Source organism: Sciurus vulgaris (genome assembly GCF_902686455.1).
Source record: "Sciurus vulgaris genome assembly, chromosome: 18".
NCBI lineage: Eukaryota > Metazoa > Chordata > Mammalia > Rodentia > Sciuridae > Sciurus > Sciurus vulgaris.
Window position 1 is genome coordinate 27,220,014 of NC_136479.1, and position 23,667 is coordinate 27,243,680.

Sequence of the window (23,667 nt, forward strand, 5' to 3'; positions counted from 1 at the left end):
TCACAAAGTTATTGAGGACAGCATTGAAATTATTACCTCCCTGCCTCAGAATTACAATAGTAATTCTAGATTATATGCATGCTCTCTCTCTCTCTCTCTCTCTCTCTCTATATATATATATATATATATATATATACTCATGAATTTTTTCTTATTTATAGGATAAAGACCATAGCATTTTAAAGGTACCTTTAAAACATTTTACAATCTTTTTAGTTTTATGTGTTGTTTGTAATTTTAATTGTGATCAAAAACACAAACCAATATTTGCTCTCCCACCATATAATGCATACTGTTCAGCAATATTAATTCAAATTGTCATGTAATATATCTGTAGAATTCTTACATCTCAAAAATTAATAAATATATTTCCATGTAAACGATTACTCATTTCCATCTTCTCCTATCACTAATGTCATTCTCATTTCTGTTCAGAAAGGTTTTTTTTGCATGTTTGTTTGTTTATTTTTAGTTGTCTTGTATGAGTTCTCCCATATTTTTCTATGTGGTAGTGACATATTTCAGTTAACATAATGTACTGAAGATTTACCCTAATTATAGAGTTTACAAAAATTTATTACTTTTTAACATGAAAAATATTCTGTAGTTTCTATATTCCAAATTGCTCTATCCACTCATTTCAAGGGTTATTTGGTTTGCTTCCTCATAGTAGCTCTGTTGATTAATGCTGTAATAAACTTTTTTGTTCAAACGTCCTAAAAAAAATGTAGAGGCATGAATAGACACAATGTGACAACTGTAGGTAAAATAAATAAATCAAGCTAAGTGCCATGAAGAACCACAAAAGTAAGTGCCAGTCTTCCTATCTTCCCAAGAGAACTGTGCATAGGGGTGTACAGTATATTACAAGATACAGTTCAAGTCTGTGAATAAAAGGGACTATTTACCAACTTGTTTGGACAATGTATTATATGTTAAAAATGAAAAGTTAATCAAAGTTAATGTAAAAACAATCCTAATGCTAGAATTGATTTGGTGCCTTAGAGTGGACAACTTTGCAAGGAGGAGACAAAATTGATGCAGGATACAAACCAAAACCACCTTGAGAAAACCCATCTATGATGGCAAAGAAAAAGGGATGTTGCCAAATGTTGGCAAGGATGTGGAGAACCTGGAACTCTGTTAACATCACTCATGAGAATGTAAAATGGTGGAAAATCGTTTACTGGCTCCTTGTCCAGCTAACCACAGACCCCACTGTAAGCCAACAATTTGACTTCAGTGGTATGTGCCCAAATAACTAAAAGCTGGTACTTCAACAAGGATCTGTACATACATGTTCATAGCTGCAGGATTCACCATAGCCAAAGAGGGGAAACCACACCATTGTCTAATAATGGATGAATGTGTAAACAAAATGTGTTTTATCCATACGAGGGAATATTATCAGACTGAAGAAGGAATTAAGTGCTGGATGTGCTGATGAATAGATGTAAATGTATAGCCATTGTGAATTTATTGCCTCTCAGATGCAAGTTTCACATCTTTGCTTGCTCTGTGATAATGGAGGTGGTCCTCATAATTCTCTCTCCTTTGTCATCCTAACTCTGTTCAACTTTGTCAGGAGGGGATTCTGGGAGAGATATGGAACTTGATTTCAAACTTAGTCCCCCTTTTATTAGACAAAGAAACTGCACTCAGAAATTTGCTCCCAATCACACAACAATAAGTAGACAACTGGAGCTGAAGCATGGGTCTGCTGCTGGGGCCCTAAATTCACCTGCTGTGCAGTTTCCTCACAAGTTGGGCCCTCTCCACTCCCATGAGGGCACACATCTGGAAACCTGTATTGCAGAGCTGGTTTTCTTTCCCATTCCTCACCCTGATCTTTTACCCCATCTTTGTTCCTAGTTGATTCATGTCAGTTTCTATTCCAGCTCTGGGACAAAGACCTGTTATTCCAGTGTCTGACACACCTGATCATGTGATGAGTGCAGTTGACTCAAGGACGTATTGCAGTGATATCAAAGGTAAGACCCACCCATTCAGATGTGCAGTGACAGGTGCTGAGTCTGGAGAGGTTGACAAATATCAACAACTTAGGACCTATAACTGTGGGTATCTGAAGCCAAACAAGGAAAGTGAAGTGCAGAAAGGCTCCCTGACTTGCCCAACACCAAACAGGCATTCTCTAACAAAAATGTGCTGCACTATGTGGGGTTTGACTTTTTCCTATCTTAAGAGCATGTCCCTTTCAATGCTTGTTCATATTATTTTACATTTTAATTTTCTTCTAAAACACCTTCTGGAGTAGAAGTTATTCTATTAATGCTTTTTAATATTTAAGTATTTTTGTGCATGTATGTCCATATTAAAATACAGAGTGGTATTATCCTATGCGCATTATTGTTTACTAGCACATTTACCTGACAATTTTCATGGACGCTGTTAGCTTCATTGTATTGATTTTTAAACACGATTGGGCTAGAGATATGCTCAGTGTAGAGTGCTGATCTAGCTGGGTTCCATTTGAAGCACGGCACATAGGAAATTTATAAATACATAATGAGAAGATGGTTAAGTTTAGCATGTTGTCAAGAGGTGGAGGAGAACTTCTGCCAATTTTGTCTAGCATTTCCTTGAGCAAACCAGTGATGGAAGTATTTCTTCAATCCCTAAAAAGGGAAATAAGTATCTTGCTTGCATTCCAGCTGGTAATGTTCTTCTGAAAGCCCTAGGGGTCATGTCTCTGAAATGGGTTGTCTCCCTTAAGGTCTTCCCTGTTTCCTGATTCTAATCTCCAGCTTAAGATCTGCCACTTTTCTGGTATTTTCTACATGAGAAGCAATATAAGAATTGGATTAACTGACCAGAACCCTGCTAAACTCAGTGGCATTATACAAGAAAGAAGCAGTGTCCACACTGATAATCATGTGCATCACAAAGGTGAGATGTATATATTTCCCTTGTGCTGCGTGCTCTTCAAAAGCAGGTAGTACATGTATTTTCTTAAAATACACACCCACTTTAAAAGACAAACATGTCGAGGCACATTAAAGAACAGCTCAATGTTAACAACTCAAGGAATAAAACCAAACATAAAATGAGAATTTCATATCAACAAGTTTTGGACATTACCACTGAGCTATAAAAGTAATAGCTACATAAGTAAAATAGATAAAACAATAAAAACCTCTCTTAAACTGGAAATATACATGCACATAAATCAGTTAAAACACCCATCAGGAAACTAATTAGGAACAGCAAGTTTGCAAAACAATAACTATCTCAAAATCATTTAAAATAAATACAGTGATAATTCTATGGCCAAAATGTTCAAAGTAAACCAGCAAAATTTATTATATGTAGTAGAATTCTCTATGACAATCCTATGGTTCTAATTTTATATTTGAAAGTAATTCTGTGCGAGATGCCCTTCCTACAACCTTTAAATGGCACTACACTGTGGCAACTAAATATATAAAATACAGAACCTCAATAATTTACCTCAGAGATGATTTTCAATCAACACTCTAAAATTTAGGGGTTTCCCCAATGAACAGTATATCTACACCTCATTGCCAAGAATACGCTGGGGTAAATATAGAGATCCTTCTAGAAGACTCTGGGTTCTTCTGAATTATCTGTACAAGAGTATCCTCTCTCCCTTCCTCAGGACTCCCTGTGTCTCCATAGACATCCTGATGAAAATGTGCCTCTCCATTGATCTGTAAGAAAGAAGAGAGGTTGTAAGGCTTCATGGACACACCTCTTTAGAAAGAAGATGAGTTCCATCCTGAGACAGTCCTCATTAGAGCTTAGACCAACTTACAAACCTAGTCTTATCTCTGATCCTTCATTCTTGACACCAACCCTGAACCATCATTTTTGGTTTTGATACTCATACTTTACTAACCCTGATTTCAAAAATCATTTCATATTGCAGGTTTGGGCCTAGAGATCTGCTTAATACCAAAGACTTGAGGTAATTCTGCCAATAGCATAGAACACACCTGGAGAATGGAACTTTGGACTTAACTCACACCATGGTCCTTGCCAGCTACTTCACATTTGAACTTTGTGACAAACATCACTAACATATCAACACTATGAACCAGGATAGCAGGTATCTGATCCCTTCCCTATTCCCTAATTTGTCCCCACAATGCCTGCTTCTAACATGGCTGCTGCTAACATTCTTTAAACAAGACCTTTGCCTCATCTTCTGAACAAGTCCATAACTCTAATGTGTTCTATGTAAGAGACTGCAATAAAGCTAGTATTTCTTAACCTGTTGTGGTTCTGACAAACTTTTTTGACCACGGAATTGAGAAGGGAAAGAGTGATTGTAGAAGCTTCATCCAGATGTAAGTCAGTGGACAGCAAATACTCAGAAGTGAGTTCTGGCCTTAAGCCATTTGACTGAGAGCAAACTGGGATGAAAATAGAGTTAATGAGATTTATCTGCATTGTGGAATATGTGAACAGTTGGAATATCCTATTGTGACATAGTCACATTGTTATAAATAAATCTCCATAATTGGTACCCTTAAGGAATGAATGGCCCAAAATAAATTAAAAGGAGAGAGTAAAAATGGCAATTAATTTATAGGGGGAGAGGGAAATTCATGGCTAAGGGATACTTAATTTGGAAAGAGTTTAAGATTTCATTACTGCTGACATTTGGGCCCAATTCCTCTGCCTTAAGGATTTCTAAAACACCCTCTGTTACAAACTGTTCTGTCTTGGGTCTCGCTGAGCAGCCTCATAGCATCCAATACATCTGTAGGGGGTTATCTGTGTGGTTGTGGTTTTGAGGCTGTGAAGCTGACTGGGAGATTCATGCTGTGTGTATATGACTGTGCTGCTGCACGGTGTGCAGAGGGTGGCTGTGGGTGGGAGGTGACAGGAGTGGGTCCAGCTGTTGGGTCCATTGGATCTCCTAAATAGACAAAAAATGATCCCGTCATCAGGACAGAAACACAGAATTTTGTACCTTCCCTCAGGCCAACGTCCTCAGGCCTCCATGGTTCCAGGACTTCTAGAACATTCGGGTGTATTCTCAGCCCCACACCCCTAGCTCCGGATCGTAACTTTGAATCTGGATAGAAAGGAACCACCACAAACGGAGATGGCTGCCCAGGAAGACCCTCCTTCCCTGTGCAGCCTCCAGACCTTTCTCTTCCCCAGATCCCACCTGAAAACCACCACTTTCCCATGTCTCTCCTATCCAAACCATCCCTCCCACTTCACAAGCAGCCCCGTCCACCTCCTCACACTCTTTTCTGGAAATCCACGTGTTCCAGTCCGTGGAACAGATGAATTGCTAGAGCAGTCTGTGGAACATGGGATGCTGGATGTAACTCTTTTCCTAAAGGAAACTAAATACGTCTTGCCTAAAGAGCCTCATCGACCTCTTCCGTGTCATTGGCCAAGTAGCTGGGGAAAGAAATCAGGATGCTCCTCAGGGACAAAACCAGGAAGGACCTCCCTCTGGTGTCAGATTCCCAAAAAAGAGTTCAGGCTGACCATCTTTAGGACTATACCATCCCTATCAAGAGTTACTCCTCGATGTAGCTTAGTGGTAAAGCACCCCTCAGTTAAATCTCCAGTACCAAAAAATAAAAAATAAAGTAATGGGAAAAAAAAAAGAGTTACTCCTCGATCCAGAGGCCTCTGCTGGACAGACATCTTCTGAAGGGTGCTTCTCACACCCTGATGTTAAAGACAAACCCTCTGGAGCACCTGAGGCTGCTTCCCACCACCATCATCCAGTGAAGTTGATATCAGTTTACCCATCTCCATCCACGCCCCCTTCCCTTAAGCTTTTTCAAGTGCTCAAACCTGTGTCCCCACCCAGGGTCAGGATCTGACCCCAGTGTATTTCTCTAGTCATCCCTTCCCACATATTTGCTAATACAGGGCTTGGTTCACATTGTATACTAATTCAAGAAGCTGTTCTTAGAACTCTTTCCCAAGATTCCTATTCCCTAATACTGAGGATACATTTCATAAGGCTTTGTTGAAGAAATGAATGAATGAATGAATGAGTGAAGCTTTATTTATAGCCCAATGCCATAATGACCACACCGTAGACTCAATACTATATCATAAACTCATAAGATGAAAATAATTCAGCTGAGTTATTATAAGAATGTATGGATGTCTGGATAAGACCCTGCCTTCCTAAGGTGGTCAGTCCATTGGGATTAGGACAGGATGCAGGCGAGATGAGAAAGTTTAATCCAGTATGCCATCTTATTATGGTCCTCAAGCACTGTCAGGGTACAGAGGCTGACTGACCTGGGAACACAGCACAGACAGTGGTGTTTATTTTATTTTGTTTTACAGACAGGGTTGCGCTCTGTTGCACAGCCTGGTGTCCTGCTCCTGGGCTCCAGCAATCCTGCTGTCATAACCTCCTGAGTAGCTGGGAGCACAGGTGTGTGCCTCCAGCCCAGGAAGGTTTCATATTTTTAGCTGACTTTAAGGATAGGTAATTTTTTTCAGATACAAATGTATGAAAACAGCTTTACAGGAAACACAAGGTAAAGAGGGAAGAGAGGGTATTTGGAAGGAACAGGGAAAGGAAGACAAATGATTGATGGTAAAGGAATTTAAGGGTGGAAAGATTTCACATGAGGCTCCAGTTTTGGTCTAGAAAGTAATGAGCAAAATAGTTGCTAAGGAGGGCTGAGAGGTGGTTGGAGCCCGTTTTGGAAGGACTATAGGGAACACATAGAGAGCCTCTGGCCTAAGGAGACACTTGGTAAGAAAGACCAGAAGTGGACATGTCTGTGTAAACAGACCTGAATTGGGCAGCTCCCTTGGGAATCCAGAGGCAGAAGAAAATACGACACAGGTGTAAGTAGAGGAAGAAAGAGGCAAAGCTGTCAGATGCAGCTGCAGCTGCAGCCTCGTAACTGGTCCTGGCAGGAGCCTCTCCTGCCCAGTTGATGACATTGGTCAGTTCTGCTCAGAATTGCAATTGAAATAGGTCAGTTGTGCTCAGAATCCTGGTTAGAGAGGCATAAATAAGCAGGAATTGACTCTTAGGTGCCTTCCCAAATGACCCTCAGGTTAAATGGTGATTGGATTGGGACTTCAAGAAGAGTGTTTCTGTGTTTTTTCCCTCTATCAGTCAGAGGTGGCATTTCCAGGGAACCTGAACTCTATCTAGGATGGGTTCCGCCATCTGTTTGGGTAAACATTTTTATAGTATGGACTATTTTTTATCTTTTCTTCTTCCAGCATTGGGGATTGAATCCCTGCTTTGCCACCGAGCTATATCCCCATTCCCTTTTTAAAGTTTTAGTTTTGAGACAGGGTCCCACTAAGGGCTGAGGCTGACCTCCAACTTGAATTCTGCTTCAGGCACCCTAGTCACTGGGCATATAGATGTGCATGACCTTGCCTGACTGCCATGTGTAATCTTGGTGTAGGTTCATTAGGTGTTTCTCCTGCAGGTTTGAAGCAATGCCTGCTTTTATACTTGCAATTTAAAAGCAAGTTGCAACATAATATTAATCCTTTCAAATGACAAAACAAGGATATTTTTTATAATCCTATTAATCAGCCTTTCATTGGTGTTACCCAAATCCCTGACAAGCACAATTCAGAGGTGGAAAACTTTATTTGGGGTTCACAATTTCAAAGATCACAGTTCATGGTCTCCCCAAACCATTACTCTGGGCCCAAGTGAGACACTGTGGAGGTAGCACCTGCTGCTCAGTTCATGGCAGCCAGGAAGCAGAGAGAGTGGCTAAAACACCAGGGACAAAATATACAACCGAAAGGCATATCATCCCCAGGGACCTATTTTCTCCAGTCACACCTCATCTACCTACACTTAACACCCAGTATAGTAGTCCTTTCAAATTATTAATCCATCAAGTTAGTTAATCCACTGATTAGACTGCAGCTCTCACAATGCAATCCTTTCACCTGTGAACATTGTTACTTGATCTCACGAACTTTTGGGGGACAGTATGTATTCAAGCCGTAACAAACACAAAAATACAACACTCCAAATGTCTGTCCTACTTTCCCCTCAGGCACTTAAAAGGTGCAAGTCTTTAGTCAACTCCAACACTACACTTGATTCTGCTACCAGAATAGAAAGAAAAGACAAACCTATTTGCTCAACTAATAAGGCTTCTACAAAAATATGGGTTTGTCATAATGAAATTGGTGTGTTCCATATCTTAAAAAGTAATTTATTTACTTCTCAGTTGGAGAATAGAAGACCTCAGAACTTTCTAACACTTATCCAAATTCCTGAACAATCACCTGGCCAAAACAATACGCAAGAGTGGCAAAGGATAAATGCAAAGATATTAATTTTATGCAAATCAAATAAATCATTTTACTTGAACCAAAGAAAATCAGGCCAAAAACTGAGAAACAAAGGAAGGTATGACTCAATTGGGAAAAATGATAGATTCAAGATAGGTTTTTCCAATTTAATATTAAGATATTGATGGAGTGCCAACTCTTCTTGACTGCATCCTGTAACTTGCAAATAGTTAACTTAAAAGAACAAGCAGAGAAGGCTATCAAAGGTCTTTGCTTTTCCAAAAGTCATGATAAGACAAATATAGGAGATTACCCCTTGTTAAAGATAAAACATTTCCTTATGAAAAAAGAGGCATGAAGGTTCTTGACCTTCTCAAGAGAGAGACTTTCATGAGGATGGTTCATTTCCGAAATAAGATTTTGGTTTCTTTCTTAAAGTAAAAGCCACCTACCAAGACACCTGGTCAGCAAACCTGCCCAGGCGCAGAGGGCAGAGGACCAGAGTGGGGTTCAGGGAGCCAGTGCCTGCACTGAAGCGAGCGAGCATGCGCAGTGTTCCCTCCGGTGCGCCTGCGCGGAGTGGAGGCCGTTTTACCCGTGGTGCCCAGAGGCAAGCCTGAGACGCTCCTGGGAGTGTGTGGTTTGGCGACGCTGGGACTTCCCAGGGATGACTTGGTCTTCAAGCTGTTCTTGCGAGTGTCGTCCTGGACCGCGACGAAGAGCAGGGAAGCACACTGTCACCTGAGACCCTGGCAAGAGTCGCCATCCGCCGGGAGCTGACGCGGTCGCGGCGCTGGTCTTACTTTTCCTTGCCTCGTCCTCACCGCCGCCGAGCAGGTAGGTGCTGTTGCTGTCCCCATTGTACAGGTGTCATACCGAGGCCAGGAAGGGGAGGCGGGGTCGGGGCGGCGTCTGAGACCCAGACGTCACTGCGCGCGGGCAGGGGCCGCGCCCGCGGGGCAGCGGAGAGACCTGGCACGCGGGGGGGCGGTTATTGCCGAACTCGCCCTCGAGCCACGTGCCCTCGCGTGGCGGCCGCTCTGCGCGGGAGAGCCGAGCTCCTGCCTGCAAGACGAAAGTTGGAAAATAATGCCCTCGTTGCCTTTCTTGAGCGGGGGTGGCAGATTTCTCGAGAAGTGGGAAGGATCCGCCTGTATGTGTTGCCTTTATGAGTGCCACGAGTGGAAAGCGGCGTTGGTGCTTGAAGTCCGTTGGCAAAGGGTGTGGGCAAGGAGTAATAGCATGGTCCTGAAGGAGTAGATTCTCAAGGGGGAAGAAATTTCACAACAGGAAGCGTTCGCAGCTGCTTTCCAGGAACTTTCTAGTTTTTAGGGCCAGGGGATCATTTCCCTCTTCTTTTGTGTAGACGTGCATATCACGAAACCGATGAAAAACACAAGCACTCAACGGTGCACTAAATTCAAGGTCCCCCAGTTCCACTGCTTACAGGTTCTGGGCTTGAATCTTTAATAGTCCTGCCAAGGACTATTAAATCTTTGGCAGTCCTGCCAAGTGGTGCACTGCCTTCTGTAAAATACCTCTAGGGATGGGTCAGGGTCATTATCACTTCCTGTTGTTCAGTGCTGTCTTTCATTGTTCTGCTGTGGGTTACAGAATCTTAGTTACAAGACCACAGGATTTCTCCTTTTCAGTTTTATCATTGCTCACCATGAACATCATTGCATCTGTGTTCATTTCCTTCCCTCTTGGTTCAAATTCAGTGTGTGTTGATCTTGTTAATCCACATTATACAAATTCTCTTATTAGTAACTTAGCAGACATGTAGTTTGTTGTTTTACTGGTTGCATATTTCTGAGTCCTGATGGTTCGCATTATATTTGCTTATGACTTGAAATGCACATAAACGGAATATAGCAGGCATAGAATAAGAACAATGGTACAAGCATAAAAAGTTAAAGAGAAAGCCATACTCTTTCATTGATTGAGTAGATCTTCTACTGATTAAAATTATATTTCAGAGTCAGCCTCACTTGTGTGGGAAAATATTAACTCTCTTTACTTCTTTGTATCATGTTTCACAAAGCACCTCTTTGGATTCCATTTCTGACCCTCCCTGTTCCTGGACAAGCGGATTTGCAGTCTGATTTGAATGCCATGCACAGAGGGAAGTTAGGCTGTGCAGGTGGAGTCTGGTTCAGTTACTTGAGTGTCCTCAGGGTCCCCCTGGCAGTTGTTCATAGGTCCTGTGTCAGTCGTGGCATGTGTCAGCACGAAAGGTGACGAGTAGTCTTTTCTGTTTGACACCTATTCCTTTTTAGTTTAATAACCTTATTGAGATGTAATTTGCATGCCATGTGTTCCACCCATTTAAAGGATACAACTAAGGGGTTTTAGTGCATGTCAGAGTTATGCAACCATCACCAAAATCAACATCAGAACAGTTCATCACCTCCAAAAGAAGTCCTGTCTGTACCCCTTAACAGTCATTCCTCACTCCTCCCAGTCTCCCAGCCCTAGCCATCCCCTCATCTGCACTCTGCCTCCCTAGATTTGCCTAATCTGGGCATCACAGAGGTGTTCTTATGCACTCTGTGGCCTTTTGGTCTGGCTTCTTAGCATAATGTTTCAAGGTCCATCCATGTTACTCAGTACTTATGACTGAATAAGGTTACATTGAAGGAACAGACCCCATTTACTTACTCACCAATTGGTGAATATTTGAGTTTTTCCTTTTGAACTATTACTAATAATGCTGCTTAGAACATTTGCACACAGTGTTTGTATAGATGTGTGTTTTCATTTCTCCCAGGTATGCATCTGGGAGTGGAGTTGCTGGGTCATGTGGTATCTGTACATTTAACCTTTTAAGGAACTACTAGACTTCTGAGCAGCTGTACCTTTTACTTTCCTTCCAGCAGTGTAGAAGTATTCTAATTTCTCATTGTCACCAACACATTATTCTCAGACGTTGTGATTATAGGCATCCTAGTGAGCAGGGAGTGGTATCTCATGGTTTTGATTTGTATTTCTTTGATGACTAATGGTGTTGACCATCCTTTCATGTACTGATTGGCTATTTTTATATCAGTTTCAGAGAATTTTCTACTTTATTAGAAGTATAAACAAGTTTATTTGTCCTTCTGTTAATGAGTTAGAGCTATGCCAGTTGTGTGCTACGCCCTTTATTTTCCTTTTTGGTTCTGGGGATTCAACTTTTTTTTTCAGTGCCAGGGATGGAAACCAGGTTGCCAGGAAAGCATCTGCCATGAGCACGTTCCGAGCCCTGAAGCAGCTCATTTTGTTGGTGAGAAAGTGAATCAATTGAGCCCTTGGGATTATATGGACCCTTTTTTCCCTGTTCATCTAACTTGTGCATCTAAGGAGCAGTTGTAGGGATCTTCGTGATGGTGCTGTTCCTAGACACGAAACCTCAGAGAACACTATGCGTGTCCAGAGGTCACTGATTAGGTGAACTGTACTTCATTTCATGCCTGCTGTTCACCTTTACATGAGAGAGTGATTCCTGGAGTTGATCTGTGGCAGGCTGATCTCCCTGGGCCTCTGATAGTGCCCAGGCCAGAGAAAACTGGCCCAGACCCCTTGCCTGACCTCTGCCCTTTGACTGCTGGCTGTGAAGTAGATTGCACAGTGGTGGGAAAAAGAGGGAGAGAGGGAGAATAAGTTGTGAACAGTAAAGGGTGGTTTCCTGTGTGCTAAGGTGAGGACATTGTATGGCATTTGCTGATCTTTTCCCCAGAATATAATGTGTTGTTCATGTACAGACTCTCCCTGGAAGGAGACACGGCTACTGGTTTACTGCTAGCAAAGGTAACTGAGGACTAGGGGTTCAGGGGAGGGAGGAAGTCCTAAAATTTAATTTATTCTTATCATTATCATCCGCATTGTTGTGTGGTACTTTAGATGGAACCCAGGGCATTTTTCATGCTAGGCAAGTGTTCTACCACTGAGCTCCACCTCAGCCCTCAAAGTGGTTTTTACCTACTTGACCTATTTGCACTTTTTAACGTTGACTGTCATTACCTGCACTGAATCAGTGAGGGTTTTTCCACAAATTTTAATTTGAGTCCTACTTTTTAAATAATTAACACATTGGTAAATCTTATTCTTGGACCATGTATACTTCCATTGCCCATTTATTTCATTGTTCACGTCTAAATAATCCATCCATCATTTGAGAAAAAAGACAAGTGTAATTGGCTGTGCACTGATATTCCTCTGTAAACCAGGTGTCAACAAGTCATAGAAGATGTATTTGGAACAAACAAATCTGTCAACTGTATTCAAAAGAGTGATGCTCTTTTTATTCCTTGTAAGTATATATGAGCAAGTATTTGTTGGGAACACTCTTGATATTATTGTAGTCATTTGTTTTTTATTATTTTGAGTGCTTATGGGTGTACCTGTGTGTGTGGCTCTCAGGATGGAACCCAGGGGCACTCTATCACTGAGTCATATGCCTAACCCTTTCATTTTTATTTTGAGACAGATCTCTCTAAGATGCTGAGGCTGGCCTTGAACCTGCAATTCTTCTGCATCAGCTTCTCATGTCACTGGGATTACAGGCATGTGCCACTCTGCATGGATCTTTTTTGATTTGATAACCTCCCAGATGAAATTCTGTACTTGTCACTATGTGTGAGGTATAACTTGGGACAGTCCACTCTCATTGCTACCATGTTTAGACAGATAAGGCCCCTGAGTGCTGAGGGCTGCCATTTACTATGTTTGACCTTGGTGATGGGATATCTTCTTCTTCTCCTCTGCCTTTGAGCTTCAGGAGCTCGTGCTTATCTCCAGCCACAGAAGATGGCTGCAGTCAACAGAAGCCTCCATGATTCTGTGACACAGGTCTCTTTGTTGCTCTGGTATCAGTGGCTGTGCCTGATGCAGGGCCATAGGTCACTGGAGGAAGACAGTGAGGACGTTGCACCACAGCTGTGCTCCTTGGAAGTGGGGTCATTGTGTCAGGGTACCTACTGCAGGGCCATGTCCACTCCAGTTTCTTTATCTCCAGAGGGGATATGTGTCAATGAAGATGCTTTCCAGACATGGGGAACTGTGGAAGGAGATTTACTTTAGTATCTCACATCTTTTCTGGAACCTTGAAGGACTCCACTTTATTTTTTGTCTGTGTATTTTATTTTATTTATTTATTATTATTTTTTTTGCCAAAAAGCATACAGTAATTTTATTTATCTGACATATTTTTAAAAATTTTCTCTAGTCAGTGACATTATACTGGAAGACAGATTTAGATATATATATTTAGATATATATATTTAGATATATATATATATATATCTTGACTCACTTCAAGATTTCCATAGGCTACATAACAAAAAAAATTAACTCTTTATTTTTTTAATTTTTTTAATTAAAAATCATAAATTTACATAGGGCAATGTTGTTTGATTCATTCTGTTATATTTTTCCCTCCCCCCACCCTTTTCCCTCTATACAGTCCTTCTTCCTCCATTATTTTTTTTTAATTGACAAAAGATTTGTTTAAGAGAGAGCCTTTGTCTGTATAATATTAATGTGCCAGGGTACATTTTTTTAATTAAAAATCATAAATTTACATAGGGCAATGTTGTTTGATTCATTGTTATTTTTTCCTTTCCCCCCCACCTCTCCCACTCCTCTTTTCCCTCTATACAGTCCTTCCTCCCTCCATTCTTACCACCCTCCTTATTCCTAACCCTAAACCTAACCCTAACCCTAACGCTAACCCCTCCTACCCCCCATTATATGTCCTCATCTGCTTATCAGCGAGATCATTCGTCCTTTAGTTTATTGAGATTGGCTTATCTCACTTAGCATGATATTCTCCAATTTCATCTATTTGCCTGCAAATGCCATAATTTCATCATTCTTCATGGTGGAGTAATATTCCATTGTATATATATGCCACAGTTTCTTTATCCATTCATCAACTGAAGGGCATCTAGGTTGGTTCCACAATCTGGCTATGGTGAATTGAGCAGCAGTGAACATTGATGTGGCTGTATCTATGTAGTATGTTGATTTTAAGTCCTTTGGGTATAGGCCAAGGAGTGAGATAGCTGGATCAAATGGTGGTTCCATTCCAAGCTTTCTGAGGAATCTCCATACTGCTTTCCAGAGTGGCTGCACTAATTTGCAACCTCACCAGCAATGTATGAGTGTACCTTTTGCCCCACATCCTCGCCAACACCTATTGTTGCTTGTGTTCTTGATAATCGCCATTCTAATTGGGGTGAGATGAAATCTTAGTGTAGTTTTGATTTGCATTTCTCTTATTACTAGAGATGTTGAACATTTTTTCATATATCTATTGATTGCTTGTACATCTTCTTCTGTGAAGTGTCTGTTCATTTCCTTAGCCCATTTCTTGATTGGGTTATTTGCATTCTTGGTGTAGAGTGTTTTGAGTTCTTTATATATTCTGGAAATTAGCACTCTATCTGAAGTATGATTGGCAAAGATATTCTCCCACTCTGTAGGCTCTCTCTTCACATTACTGATAGTTTCCTTGCTGAGAGAAAGCTTTTTAGTTTGAATCTATCCCAGTTGTTGATTCTTGCTTTTATTTCTTGTGCTATGGGAGTCCTGTTAAGGAAGTCTAATCCTAAGCCAACAAGTTGAAGGTTTGGACTTAATTATTTTTCTATAAGATGCAGGGTCTCTGGTCTGATTTCAAGGTCCTTGATCCATTTTGAGTTGAGTTTTGTGCAGGGTGAGAGATAGGGGTTTAATTTCATTCTGTTGCATATGGTTTTCTAGTTTTCCCAGCACCATTTGTTGAAGAGGCTATCTTTTCTCCATTGCATATTTTTGGCACCTTTGTCTAGTATGAGAAAATTGTATTTATTTGGGTTTGTGTCCGTGTCCTCTATTCTGTACCATTGATCTGTCTATTTTGGTACCAGTACCATGCTGTTTTTGTTACTATTGCTTTGTAGTAGAGTTGAAGATCTGGTAATGCAATACCCCCTGCTTCACTCTTTCTACTGAGGATTGCTTTAGCTATTTTGGGTTTCTTATTCTTCCAGATGAATTTCATAATTGCTTGCTCTATTTCTGTAAGGTACATCATTGGGATTTTAATTGGAATTGTATTGAATCTGTATAGCATTTTTGGTAGTCTGGCCATTTTGACAATATTAATTCTGCCTATCCAAGAACAGGAGGTCTTTCCATCTTCTAAGGTTTTCTTTTTTTTTTTTTTTTTTTTTGAGTTTAAATGCACTTTATTTTTAGACAACCTATGTGACATGTTTTCTTAAAAAGCAATGCCTCCACTCGAAATAAATCACGGTCAAAATAAATGTGCTCAAGATGGTATCAGTTCCATTTGTCTTAAGTCCTGGTGTTGTGTGGATGACAAGCAGCAGCCAGTTATGATGACAGATGATAAATCCAAAGCAACTGCCAAATTTGTTAACATTTTTCCATTTCTAAACCATCCTTAAAGAAAATCATATATGGGGTCACACCATCCTCACGGTAGTCCAAGAGAGCGACCATGCCATCTGGATTCATGTTTTCACCAATAAAGAACTGGTAGTTTTTGAAATTAGCAAGGATGTGCTTGATTTGTTCTGCAGCCCCTGTCATAAAAGGTTTTACTCTCTCTGGTCTCTGTTCTTCAAGTTTGCCTTTGATTGATTTCATGTAATCTTTGATATACTTCTTGTATGCTTCTTTTGTGAAGCTGGTTTCCTGCAAGTGATGGTTCATGACAATGTCAACACCAGTGATTACTGTGCTTTCGGTACCTTCGCCCTCGGGTCCTTCAGCGGAGGCATTTCCACCAATGAGCGAGTCATCAATGTTACCCTCTGTCCTATTGACCATCTTGCCCTCTACCTCCAGGCAAAGCCCGTCTGCGATCTCCCGGATCTTGTAAATGTCGGAGAACATCTCATCATGGCTGATGAGGTCCCGGTAGATAATCATGATGGCGACTGGAGGGAGACGGCGGCGGCGCTAGCTTAGCAGGAGCCCGGAGCTCGGAGCTCGGAGCGGCGCGGCGCTGGGGGGGGGGGGGGGGAGCGGGCGGAAAAGCTAAGGTTTTCTTTAATTTCTTTCTTTAGTGTTGTATAGTTCTCATTGTAGAGGTCTTTCACCTCTTTTGTGAGATTGATGCCCAAGTATTTTATTTTTTTCGAGGCTATTGTGAATGGGGTAGTTTTCCTAATTTCTCTTTCTGAAGATTCATCACTTATGTATAAGAATGCATTGGATTTATGAGCATTGATCTTGTAACCTGCTACTTTACTGAATTCACTTATGAGTTCTAAGAGTTTTCTGGTGGAATTTCCAGGTTCCTCTAAATATATAATCATGTCATCAGTGAACAGGGATAGTTTGAGTTCCTCTTTTCCAATTCGTATCCCTTTAATTTCTTTGGTTTGTCTAATTGCTCTGGCTAGAGTCTCAAGAACGATGTTGAATAGAAGTGGTGAAAGAGGGCATCCCTGCCTTGTTCCAGTTTTTAGGGGGAATGCTTTCAGTTTTTCACCATTTAGAATGATATTGGCCATGGGCTTAGCGTAGATGGCCTTTACAATGTTAAGGAATGTTCCCACTATCCCTATTTTTTCTAGTGTTTTGAGCATGAAGGGGTGCTGTATTTTATCAAATGCTTTTTCTGCATCTATTGAAATAATCATGGGATTCTTAACTTTAAGTGTGTTGATATGGTGAATGGCATTTATTGATTTCTAGATGTTGAACCAACCTTGCATCCCTGGGATTAAAACCCACTTGATTTTTGTATGCGATTTGCTAAAATTTTGTTGAGAATTTTTGCATCGATGTTCATTAAGGATATTGGTCTGAAATTTTCTTTCCTCGATGTGTCTCTGTCTGGTTTAGGTATCAGGGTGATATTGGCTTCATAGAATGAGTTTGGGAGGGTTCCCTCCTCTTCTATTTCATGGAGTACTTTGAGGAGTATTGGAATGAGCTCTTCTTTAAAGGTTTTGTAGAACTCGGCTGAGAACCCATCTGGTCCCGACTTTTCTTTGTTGGAAGGCTTTTGATGACCTCTTCTATCTCATTGCTTGAAATTGATTTATTTAAGTTGTGTATGTCCTCCTTGTTCAGTTTAGGTAATTCATATGTCTCTAGAAACTTGTTGATGTCTTCGAGGTTTTCTGTTTTGTGGGAGTATAGATTTTCAAAATAGCTTCTAATTATGTTTTGTATTTCACTCGTGTCTGTTGTGGTATTTCCTTGTTCATTCCGAATTTCAGTAATTTGAGTTTTCTCTCTCTCTTTGTTAGTGTGGCTAAGGGCTTATCAATTTTGTTTATTTTTGTAAAGAACCAACTCTTTATTTTGTTAATTTTTCCGATTGTTTCTTTTGTTTCCATTTCGTTTATTTCGGCTCTGATTTTAACTATTTCCTGTCTTCTACTACTTTTGGTGTTGGTTCGCTCTTCTTTTTCTAGGGCTTTGAGCTATAGTGTTAAGTCGTTTATTTGTTGATTTCTACTTCTTTTGTTGAATGCGCCCCATGAAATAAATCTTCCTCTAAGTACTGCTTTCATAGTGTCCCAGAGATTTTGATATGTTGTGTCTTTGTTCTCATTTACTTCTAAGAATTTTTTAATTTCCCTCCTGATGTCTTCTGTTATCCATTCACATATAATAGCGTATTATTTAATCTCCAGGTATTGGAGAAGTTTCTGTTTTTTATTCTGTCATTTATTTCTACCTTCAATCCATTATGATCTGATAGAGTACAAGGTAGTATCTCTATCTCCTTGTATTTGCTAACAGTAGCTTTGTGGCATAAAACATGGTCTATTTTAGAGAAGGATCCATGTGCTGCTGAGAAGAAAGTGTATTCGTTCTTTGTTGGATGGTATATTCTATATAAGTCGGTTAAGTCTAAATGTTGATTGTGTTATTGAGATCTTTGGTTTCTTTATTCAATTTTTGTTTGGATGATCTGTCCAGCGGTGAGAGATATGTGTTAAAATCACCTAGTATTATTGTGTTGTGGTCTATTTGATTTCTGGAATTGAGAAGGATTTGTTTGACGTACATGGATGAACCAATGTTCGGGGCATAGATATTTATGATTGTTATGTCTTGCTGATTTATGCTTCCCTTAAGCAGTATGTAATGTCCTTCTTTATCCCTTCTGACTAGTTTTGGCTTGAAGTTCACATTATCTGAAATGAGGATGGATACTCCAGCTTTTTTCCTGTGTCCGTGTGCATGGTGTTTTTTCCCATCCTTTCACCTTTAGTCTATGGGTATCTCCTTCTATGAGATGAGTCTCTTACAGGCAGCATATTGTTGGATTTTTCTTTTTAATCCAATCTGCCAGTCTATGTCTTTTGATTGATGAGTTCAGGATTATTATTGTGATATGATTTGTATTCCCAGTCATTTGACTCATTTCTCCTTTTTGATATGATTTGGTTTCTCCTTTTTTGGCTATTCCTTTAGGCTAGTTCCTCCCGTTGCTGATTTGCATTGTTGTTTTTCATCTCTTCCTCATGGAATATTTTGCTGAGAATGTTCTGTAATGCTGGCTTTCTTTTTGTAAATTCCTTTAGCTTTTGTTTATCATGGAAGGATCTTATTTCATTTTCAAATCTGAAAGTAAGTTTTGCTGGGTAAAAGATTCTTGGTTGGCATTCGTTTTCTTTTAGGGCTTGGTAAATGTTGTTCCAGGCCCTTCTAGCTTTTAGGGTCTGGATTGAAAAATCTGCTGATATTCTTATTGGTTTCCCCCTGAATGTAATTTGATTCTTTTCTCTTGCAGCCTTTAAAATTCTGTCTTTATTTTGTATGTTGGTATTTTCATAATAATCTGCCTTGGTGTGGGTCTGTTTTAATTTTGTATATTTGGAGTCCTATAAGCCTCTTGTACTTTTTTTTCCATTTCATTCTTCAGATTTGGGAAATTTTCTGATATTATTTCATTGAAGAGATTGTTCATTCCTTTGGTTTGTTTCTCTAAGCCTTCCTCAATGCCAATAATGCTTAAATTTGGCCTTTTCATAATATCCCATAATTCTTGTAGATTCTGTTCATGATTTCTTCCCATCTTCTGTGTTTGGTTCATTTTGTTTTCAAGATTAAATATTTTGTCTTCAGTGTCCGAGGTTCTGTCTTCCAGGTGTTCGATCCTGTTGTTTATGCTTTCTGTGGAGTTTTTAACTTGGTTTATTGTTTCCTTCATTTCAAGGATTTGTTTGTTTTTTTTCAGTATCTCTAACTCTTTAATGAAATGATCTTTTGCTTCCTGTATTTGCTCTTTTAACTGTTGATTGGTGTGATCATTTAATGCCTGCATTTGCTCTTTTATCTCCTCCTTTGTTTCCCTGATTGTTTTAATTATGTACATTCTGAACTCCCTTTCTGACATTTCTTCTGCTGTGCTGTCGTTGGGTTTTATTGATATAGTATCTAGGTTTGTTTGGGACATTTTCTTCCATGTTTTCTCATATTTGTCAGATATCAATGGGACTCTGTGATATTGCAGATTTCCTCTTTGGCTTATAGTGTCCCTGCAGATTTCCTGTATATCACCTCCCAGCATTCAGTAGCCTGAAGTCTTGGAGGAACTTGATAACACAGTGCTTCCAAAGAAACTGCCCCTAGCTCCCTACTGGTTCCAGAGCTTAGAGCTGGCTCTGTGTGGAAAGGCTCTCACTGGGGGCCCTGCTCTGAGAAGCTGGCTGTGTGGGAGGAGCCCACTGCCGGAGTGCCCAGGGCTGCCTGGAGAAGACTCTAGCTGCCCTGCCCTACTCTAATAACCTGCCCGAATCCTGGCCTGCCGCCTGGGCCTAGCTTCACCGGGTGGGGGAGACTCACCCCGAGGCTCTATTTTAGTCTGAGTCTCTCAATGCCTCCCCTTCTTGAATCCTGGGTTCTGGAGCGATGGAGATGCAGTCACCCTCTAGTCCGCCATCATGGATTGCCCCCTGGAAAAAGCCTGCGGCCGAGGGGGTAGGTCCACCTGGAGAGGTCTCTGGCTGCCCTGCCCTGGTCCCAGAGGCTGCTTGCGGGTCGGAGTTCTCCGCTGGCTTGGGGACTTGTGACTGGCTCTGTGTAGAAAGGCTCTCACCGGGCGGTCTGCTCCGAGAAGCTAGCCTAGAAAGGCGCTTCCCGTCGGAGGCAACCGGGCTGCTTGGGGAAGTCCCTGGCTGCCCTGTCCTGGTCTCTGAAGCAACCTGTGGGCCCCGGAGCTCACTGCACGCTGGCTCTGGGACTTGGAGCTAGTTCTGTGCAGTAAGGCTCTCACTAGGGGGCCTGCTCCTAGAAGCTGGAGAATCTGGCCCTGTGGAGGAGCCCACCGCCAGAGTCTGTGTATTTTATTAATGCAGCATCTGTAGCAGTACTAACTGTGGGTATTTCAAGCCCAGGTGCTTCAGATGGTGTTAGGATGGATGGTGTTAGGACATGTTCTTGTTAGGGTCCCGGCTTTCCAGGAGGCAGTGTGCGGGTATTGGTTCCTGTTTTTTCTTGCAGGAAAAGTTATGTGGGATGTTTTCACAGATATGCACCATTTCTCTGTCCCTCACAGAGATGGAGAGATAGAATATTATGATTAATTACTGTATAAAACTCATTTCTGAGCGAAAAATGTGGCAACAGATTACCAAATATTTTTACACTGAGACTAGGGAACTAATTCTAACAGGGGATAATTTGAAATTTAAAGGCTATTTCTTTACAGTGTCATTTTTTAGATCTTAGATTTTTTTCTCTGTTTTTGATTTTGTTTTCATCACATGTCATTTTTATTAAACTTACATTAGTAAGTAAAAATAAGATTTTTCCAAATGGAGAGAGTTGATAGTATCCATCATATATAAGCACCAGACCTCTACTGTCTCACTGTGCCCTGGTAGGAACCTGGGAAAGTGAATCTTTGGGCTCAAGGGTCATAGGTGAGACAGCATGAGGCCCAGCACACACAGTGTGTCACCCAGCTTATTGTTCAAGAAAGACAGGATGGCTTCTGGGGAGATAGGACAGGGGATCAGGAGGTAGATGGGACCATCTCCAGCCCCAGCTCAGGGCATGCTGTTGGGACTAATGACACGTTAACTAACTCAGGCTGACTCCTTACTCCCTGGTGAGTGAGCAAGATCAAGGCCTCAAAGGCGGTTTCAATAGTTAATGACGATGAATCAGACCACCATCAGGGATTGGTTAACAACAGTTCCGCGAACGTGATCAGCTCATGCTTGCCATATAGTCCAATGGGACTCTCGCCTGTGTGAACCCCCCTGCCTTGCTGACCTTTAAGCTGATTGGCTCCCGCCTAGCCCCCACCCTACATAAAACCTGTGCGATTTCCTCAATAAACGAGTTCCTGCTGTGACAGTTCTCCCTGACGTGTCTGATTGTCCTCCGCCCGGAGGGCTGGGAGCGGGCGGTCAGTCGGCCCTACATATCCCAGTCTGCCTTGTTGGGGAATGTCCCCTTCCCTTGTCGCTGGTGGAGAAGGGGGCTTAAGACCCCGACAGCGTGCAAACAATGTCCTCTCCTGCCTGGGACCAGCACACCCCAAAGCCAGTTGTGAGCTTGCAACATCTGGTGTGAGGCTGAGAACTCAAACAGCCACAGGACATGGTCAGAGGGCTGTGGATGAGCCTATGTGTCAGGTTAATGTACACCCCTGGACACTAACTTCTAAGGACTCTGTTTCTTCTAGGGTCATCAGAACTGATATGGTCAGCAGAACTGAGACCTGTCCATAGCTAACCAGGGACACTGACAAGGCTGCTGGGCTAATTAAATGGGTGTTGGGGAAGAGCCATGAGAGCCTCATGATGGGATAGGCCCCTGAAATAGGTCCCAAATGTCCCAGGGTCCTGTGAACATAGGGCCTCATATGGGAAAGAGATTCTGCATGGGCAATTGCAGATGTTGAGATGGGGAGATTATTCTGCATTGTCCAGAGGGTAGAGTGAAAGACTTGAGCTGATTGCTGTCTTGGAGGAAAGAGGAAGGGCCCAAAGCCAAAGAATGCAGGTCCCCCAAAAGCAGGAGAAGGAAGGAGAGAAATTCTCTGCAGAAGCTGCAGGAAGAGTGCAGCCCATCTACACCTCAGCCTCAGTCCAGAGAGACACCTGTCCCACAGAACTGTAGGACTAGACATGTGGTCACCCATTACAGCTGCTATAACAGTGACACTCCCCCAGAGTGTGGACATGGACAGAACTGAGGAAACCAGGACATAGCCAATGTGGAGCCCAAATGAGGGAGAGAGTGGTCAGGAAAGCCAGGAGGGGTCTCACTGTGATGCATGGGATGGTGCTCAAATGCCCAAACAGGAAGACTAGGACATGGAAGGCGTCTGCCATCAGGGGACAGCACCCTGCTCCTGACTTAGGAAATTTAGTCAATCCTTCCCTTAGCAGATACAAAGAAGCTGAGTGAGATGAAAGTCATTATCCATGACACCCAAAGGGGGAGATTCCCGCAGGACCAGTGAGCAAGCAGTGGCCTGGCTGCTCCTGCTGTGACCAGTGATGGCTGTGCCAGACACACTCCCTCAGACTCAGATATTACGATAATGAAGAAAGCCTCCCTGTGTCAACTGTCCCCCAGTAAACTTCGCTCCATGAGACCTACTGAGGAAACAGGCACAGAGGAGGCCTGGAGCTGGATGCAGTAGAGATGTGCTGCCCCTAAGACGGGGAGCCAGTTTGATCTAGTGACCATGGCTGCCACCCTGAAGTGCCACACTCAGAGGAATGAAGACTGCACCTCTGAGGGTCCTAGAACTGCCCAGAGCAGGGTCAGATCCCTGTCACAGGTGGGTTTGGCGAAGGCAAAAGAAATTCCAGTCTGCAGAAGACTGTCATCTGAGGACATAGATACTTGTGAGGACTGATCTGAGCTGGTGTGGTGGCACACTCCTGTCATCCCACCTGCTTGGGAAGCTGAGGAGGGAGGATCAGAAGTTCAAAGCCAGCCTGGGCAACTTACCAGACCCTGTTTCAAAATTAAAAATAAAAATGCTGGGGAAGTAGCTCAGTGGTAAAGCACCTCTGGGTACAATCCTCAGTACAAAATAAAAAACAAAATAACAAACAAAAAATGAAACAAAATGAAAGGAAAGAAAAGAAACAAAAAGTACAGGAATCGCTGTCACATGTGAAACACAGAGAGCAGAGAATTCAGCAGTGACCAGTCATGGCCCACTGGCATGGGTGGCAGAAACAAGCATGTTTCTCTGCTGCAAAAAGTCAGCCTGGCTGAACCCGGGGTTTAGGCTCATGCTGTGGAGAGGGGCTTGGTAGGGCAGGGAGGGATCCTGGAAGATGGAAGATGACCTGATGGCATCCTAAGAGGACAGATGGACACAGACCAAACATGGAGGCTGTGGGGGTGGTTGCCAGTTCCCGAGACTGACAGACTCAGCCTTACCCTGGAGTGTAAGAAACCCAGGTCCCAGGCCCACCCTAG

The 23,667-nt window shown here is 42.0% G+C and overlaps 3 protein-coding genes and 1 pseudogene across 4 annotated transcripts in view; 1 reads left to right on the forward strand and 3 right to left on the reverse strand.

The window, feature by feature from the left end:
* Positions 1-23,667, reverse strand: part of LOC306649989 (guanine nucleotide-binding protein subunit alpha-12-like) — a 350,618-nt pseudogene that overhangs the window by 213,717 nt on the left and 113,234 nt on the right. The window lies entirely within an intron of this gene.
* Positions 1-23,667, reverse strand: part of LOC306650163 (speedy protein E4A-like) — a gene marked incomplete at both ends in the record, with an annotated part of 55,680 nt that overhangs the window by 14,871 nt on the left and 17,142 nt on the right. The window lies entirely within an intron of this gene.
* The window catches only part of LOC306649987 (speedy protein E4A-like), a 132,571-nt gene continuing 117,482 nt past the window's right edge, over positions 8,579-23,667 (forward strand). Inside the window, exon 1 of the mRNA XM_079121570.1 lies at positions 8,579-9,093. The gene's annotated coding sequence lies outside the window, so the exon portion shown is untranslated. The remainder of the gene's footprint in view (positions 9,094-23,667) is intronic.
* LOC306650095 (translationally-controlled tumor protein-like) lies at positions 15,526-16,231 on the reverse strand. Its single transcript, XM_079121842.1, has one exon. It carries the CDS (start codon positions 16,174-16,176, stop codon positions 15,658-15,660), a length of 519 nt encoding a protein of 172 aa, XP_078977968.1. The 5' UTR covers positions 16,177-16,231; the 3' UTR covers positions 15,526-15,657.

Excerpts from the sequence above, each read along its gene's own strand:
- LOC306650095 (XM_079121842.1), bottom strand. The coding sequence starts at position 16,176 with ATGATTATCTACCGGGACCTCATCAGCCATGATGAGATGTTCTCCGAC.